The 6,000-nt window shown below is 35.2% G+C and overlaps 1 protein-coding gene across 1 annotated transcript; it reads right to left on the reverse strand.

Annotated features, from left to right (window-relative positions):
• Window positions 1-1,591: 1,591 nt before the first annotated feature.
• Window positions 1,592-4,661, reverse strand: LOC103423590 (uncharacterized). Its single transcript, XM_008361675.4, has 4 exons — window positions 4,026-4,661; window positions 3,694-3,921; window positions 2,445-2,735; window positions 1,592-1,938 (listed from the first exon to the last, which is right to left on the reverse strand). Exons 1-4 carry the CDS (start codon window positions 4,029-4,031, stop codon window positions 1,888-1,890), a joined length of 576 nt encoding a protein of 191 aa, XP_008359897.3. The 5' UTR covers window positions 4,032-4,661; the 3' UTR covers window positions 1,592-1,887.
• Between the last annotated feature and the right edge of the window lie 1,339 nt (window positions 4,662-6,000).

Genomic DNA, 6,000 nt, shown 5'->3' on the forward strand with positions numbered 1-6,000 from the left:
AACAAGAAAATAGTGGTGCACGCAAAGAACCCCTTCAAATTACTTTCTTATCCAGCAAGTTTGCACGTATGCGCATGAGACGAGAAAATCTTGAACGTGACTGGAAATATATCATTGTTTGTGTATGTATTATGTGATTAGATTGCGATAAGTGAGATATTATATGAAAATATATTTCTAGTTAGAAGGTAGAACCTCTCGTGGAAGACATGACATCGTGATTTATATAGTAGTCTGTAGCTAAATTCGTATACAAAATAGACAATGGCATCTCAAAGTTTCTTCAATTGCTCAACTACCAACAAGCTTTCTGTAAAAAAGAAAAGTATTGCCTGCTAAATGAAATTCTTACATACAACGAGGAATATATTTTATGAGTGTACATCACTCATTGTGTAAGAAGATATATCCCCGGTAACACTAAAGAATCTCTACAGGTATTGTGTTCTTGAGAAAACAGGTTGAGTGAAGATTATTGTATACCAATAAGGATATATTATTGGTGACACGAGAGAATCTCTGTAGGCCTTGAGCCCTTAAGGACGGGCTTCTATAAGGATGCAACAGTTGAAGGGCTAAGCTCAGTACAATTCAATTGGGTAGAAAGGTATCTGGAACACAAAGCCGAAGACAAGAAAAAGGAAGCCCAAGTCTGTTTTGGGGCTCCATCTAAAGATTCTTCCATAGAATGCCCAAAAGTGGGCAGCCACAGAAACATCAGACCCACAGTGGAGATCTCCAGAAGTCTACAAAACAGCAGAAAGTGAAGAAAATATTCGTAATGTGAAAATGTGAGTTAGATTGGTTGATCACGATAATAGTATGATCGTCTACTTACACTCAATTTCAAATCCCTTTTTTAATTACAAAAATGGTTTAGAATATCTCTTTGTTAAGAGAAACTCTCAGGGACTGACATCTACCAGCTGGAAGTGGCAATGATCAATGAGGGCCATGCCACGACTAATGATTATAAATCGAAGGGTTAACTGCATTTACATCATAAGGTTTGAGTCATTTGCAAAATCAGCCACAAAGTTTCAATTTTTGCATTTTACACCTAGTGATTCCTGAATTGGACCAATTTAACCTCTTCGTTAATTTCATTAATTAATTAGACGTTAAGTGGCCTTTTAAGCACATGTTGACTGTCAATTTTATAAAAGGATTAAAAGAGTAAAGTAATAAACATTGAAATTAACAATCAATGAGTGCTTAAAATGTAGGTCAAGTATATGCTGTATCAGTACGTAACGTCTAGTTATACAATAAAACTATCGGATAGGTTAAATTAGCGCAATTTAAAATCCACATGGTGTAAAATGCAAAAATTAAAACCTGCGGCTTCTTTGACAAATGACCCTCAACCCTTGTGGTCTAAAACTCAGTTATCATATATCGGTAATTGTATTTATTTTCATTGTTTTATCAATTCAGTAATTGTATTTATTTTCATTGTTTTATGCCTTCTGCCAATTTGTATGTTGATATCATATATCGGTATTTTTGGTTGTCGAATCATTGTTTGTTAAATTCTTGGTCGCACATCCAACTCTTTAATACTTGTCATATGCCAAAGTACAGTAGAATGCATAAAAAACTAGTTGGTTTATAAACTCGGATATTTTGCAAATTTTCATTTCTTAACTACAAAACATATAGATAACAAAGTTACAAATGAGGGGAAGATTAAATAAGAAAGTCACAAATGTGGCACTAACATCTAATCTTCATCTCAATCATAAATTTGGTTCCATCTTAGTTAGATACAAGTACAACAACTAACACACGTTGAAGAAAACAACACACAGAAAAATAACCAAGGCACTGAGTTTTTCTTGTCTACTAGGCATTCTAATTCCTATGAGTTTTGAGACCCCTTTTGCTTCACGATGCACAAGCAGGCACCAAGCAAGCAAACATTCTCAGCATTTTCTTCTGCAAAAAAAATAAAAATAAAAATAAAAAAAATAAAAACTAAACTAAAAAAATTAATCGAACGGGTAAGTAAAACAGTAAAGGTGACCAGATATTGACGGTCATTTCAAGTGCCCCCAAAGTGTTAAAAATTAAAGTAGAAAGTCAAATCATTATGCATGATAGTTTGGAATTTAAGATCATTGGAGGTCATATTTTCCAACTGATCATGTGAAAATTGAATTTCAGTACCATGTTGAAAATTGAAACCCTACAATGTCCCCAAGTAAAGCTGTCCTGCACAATGTTTCATGAAAATTCTAATGTGATTCGGTGTATAGAGTTTTATATCATTTTTGCGGTATAAAATGCTTTTGAAAAAAAAAAAAAAATACGTTTCGGTGAATAGAAATCCATATCATGTTTTCATTTGTGAGTAAAAACTTTCATGCAAGTTTCACAAAAAAATTTCTATGGCCTAAATTAAAACAAAAACAAATAAAATGTGGAAATTTAGTTTATTGTACCCGCTTGGTAGTGTGGAGGAGCTCAGGGGGTATTTTGTAGAGATCTTCGTCGACAGGCTTGGGAGGTCTTCTTGGAACGGTGTCGTGGTGGTGGTGGTGGTGGTGGTGAGTGCGATTGGGTTGTTGTTGGACATGGAGTTGATAGTGATAGGGTTTAGTTGGCGGTTCGGTCACGTCACAGACTTTTGCCACCTTCGATTGCTGCCTCTTTTGCTCCATAACATGCGCACGCTGCCCTCGCTTTTCCCTCCCTCCTCCACCTCCTCCTCCTCCACCAACTCCTCTTGTTGCCTGCACCAATAATATTCTATGTCTCACTCTCACATATTATATCATCAACTAGTTTTTTTCACTCATATTAAATGAGGCATATGCTGCCGTGTGACAATAACACAAATATACCAAGTCAAGTCTCTATGTGTGTTCAAAATAAATAAAAAAATTAGGAAGGACATTAAACTGACCAGAAATCGTATTTAATCAAGGGATTCGTGTTCAAATAAAATTAAATTTGGAATAAAATACAATCAAGTGGTAAAACAGGAGGGATTGTTCAGTAGAAACGAAACACCGTCAAATTATGTTACGATTTCACTCAACTTATAACACTATTTTATTTTTGGGGTGTGGATAAACTCAACTTATAACACTATTTTATTTTTGGGGTGTGATATCCACACCCCATTTTACTTCTTATACACTTTTTTTTTATTTTCGACCGTCGAATCGGATGAATTGAAGAAAATCAAACAAGACATAAATTATCAAGAATGTGTGAGAAGTAAAATAGGATGTATGGATATCACATCCCTTATTTTTATACTAATATGTTGTAACTTGTAATAAGTGGGATAAATCAACCACGTTGTCTCCTAAAAATTATATAACATGTAAAAAAAATACACCAAATAACATGTTCCATGTAAACATAAAAATTTATACTAAACAAGCATCATGCTTTTGGAAATGAGCTGCCACACCTCAGCTGGCTAGCTTATCATAATTAGCTCATAGGTGTAAATAATTAGATTCTAAATTCCTAGGCCAAAAATAATTGCATCACACATAAAGATTTAGCCACTCCAAGACATTAAATAATCTAAAAATCCGGTGCATCACTAAAAATGCGAAGGGAATGAAAAACAAAAGCAAAAATGCTCAAATGAAATCATAAATGAAAGAAAAAGAAAAATATTTACAAAAATGAAGATGTAAAGGGGGGGGGGGGGGGTGGAATTTAAGTTAGAACCTTTCGAGAAGGAGCAACATTGCGAGAAGGCTTCTTGAAGTGATCGACAGGAACAGCATACAAGTCAGGACGCAGATTGTAGGGATGATCAGCACTTTCACCAGAAGAAGAGTTGAATCTGATCAAACCGGCTTGTCTCGCACACTCGAAATACTGAGTGATAGGCAGATCGTTTGCATAATCCCAGTCTCCAAACGCTGGAATCTGCCCACTCCTCTTGTAATAGTCCTGAATCACCATCCAAACACAGATTAAAACACACACACACACACACACACAAACAATAACTAGAAGAAACAGATCACTGATCGAGAAATGGGTGAGGAACTTACATCCATTGTGTTTGTGGGTTAGTTGCAGAAACTGATTTGTTGCCGAAAAGAGCAGGAACCCAATAGAAAAGATCGGATTTTGATTTGAAAGAACAAGAACCCAATTGAAAGATTGGATTTTGAATGCAAAGGTGAAAGCAAGGTAGCAAATTTAAAGAGGTGTGGAGATTGGGTGTGAAGAACCTAGGAGTTAAAAGGAGGGGGTGGGGGGGGGGGGGGAGCAAAAAGGTGAAAGAAGCTATGGAGAATCCTAAGGAAAAGTCAGAGGATATAAATTATGGTCAGTGTTAAAGAGAGAGAGATGATCTCAAAGCTGCTTTTTTTTACTAGATTTATAGCATACAGAAGCAAAGGCTCTGAGCAAGTCTGAGCAGGAAAGACAGCTTATTTGGGTAGGCAATGGCAGTCCTCAGGGCCTTGTTTTAGGGGGATGGCTGCTGCTTCTGCTTCTGCTTCTGCTTCTGTTCTGCATCATATATGTTTACAGTTGCACTACACACTGTACACACTTAAGAGAGAGAAAAACAAGAGAGAGAGTTGGTGGTGGTGGTTGACAATTTTATCCAATCCTGAATCTAGTAATGCCACGTTGCAACCGAGCCCGATTAAAAGATTGGTTTCTTCCCTCCTCGGTTCACGCGGTTAGCAGAAATTCTAGGTTTTCTACTTACAAACCCAAAAAACTTTAACAAAAATATTTCGGTACTGTAGAAATTTTTAGTTGTGACAGGAATACAAATAGTACTCTACGTGTTTTAATAGGAGTAGTAGGAAGTTTTATTTTTTAAGTTATTAACTTTTTAGCGCACATATCTCATCATTTGTATAATGACATGTAAGGTACCATCTCGTGTACCAGTCACACTGAAAAATCTCTAAAAAACTATTCATTTTAAAGAAAAACCATATTTTTATACTAAAAAGTCAATCATAGTATTATTTACTTTACCCTTTATTTTGTTTAAAACTCAAAGTTTTCAAACAATTTTCATTAATTTTCCCAAAAATAAAAAATCTCTAAGAAATGTGAATTCTTTCTTTCCTTTCAACTGTTTGCAATGCAGGAGAAGACTAGCTGGTGTAGTGGGTGCGACTGTGTGACCAAATGTATGGCCCAAAGTTGAAAAAGGCTTTGAATTTTTTGAAAAAGTGCTTATCAGCTTATGAATAAAACATGTAGGTAGGTCCACTGCCAAACTTTGCTAATTGCTTCTACTGTGGGAGGAGAGGATTATTGTGGTGGATTTAGTAGTAAAAAGTGACTTTGGGAAGAAGCAATTTTTCGAGAAGTCACCCCCACCATTTTGGGATCCTTGTCCGTTTCCAGCACGAATCCAGCAACTAGACTCAACAGGACCTGTCATGTGGATTGTGAACAGCAATATAACATGATGAACCCTAAAAATACCAAAGGAATACATATGGTGTTGCATATGCATACAGATCACTATGCCTCTAGCAATGAGATCTATTTATGAATACATGTATTACATCCGTATGTGAATAATAATTAGAATACGCATTATCCACTCAAATAAACCAACTAGGAATTCAAGATCACTTTTAGCACATTTTCGTTGATATTCTTAAGGATAGAACCATGTTTTAGCAATGTTTTTAGCCCAACTACTAGTTTTTCCACTTATTGATTAGTTTTTCGGCTTAAATATTATATAAAAAAAATTCACAAAAATACGTGGATTAACGCTTAGGATTTTTTGTCGGTTATACAATTTTGTACAAAGTTCACTACAAAATCCATTTGCTTTCACATCCGTCTCACCATAAGGTTTTGAGTATTCATATAAGGATTTTCGTTGATATTGTTAAGGATAGAACCCCATTTTGGCAATGTTTTGGGGCCCACTACAATTTTTATCACATGTTGATTAGTTTTCGATTAAATATTCTACGAAAAGTCAATAAATGGAAAATACATTTGTTTTCCACATAAATATTCTATGAAAAATACATT

The sequence above is a fragment of the Malus domestica genome, chromosome 04, assembly GCF_042453785.1.
Source record: "Malus domestica chromosome 04, GDT2T_hap1".
In the NCBI taxonomy this organism is placed as follows: domain Eukaryota; kingdom Viridiplantae; phylum Streptophyta; class Magnoliopsida; order Rosales; family Rosaceae; genus Malus; species Malus domestica.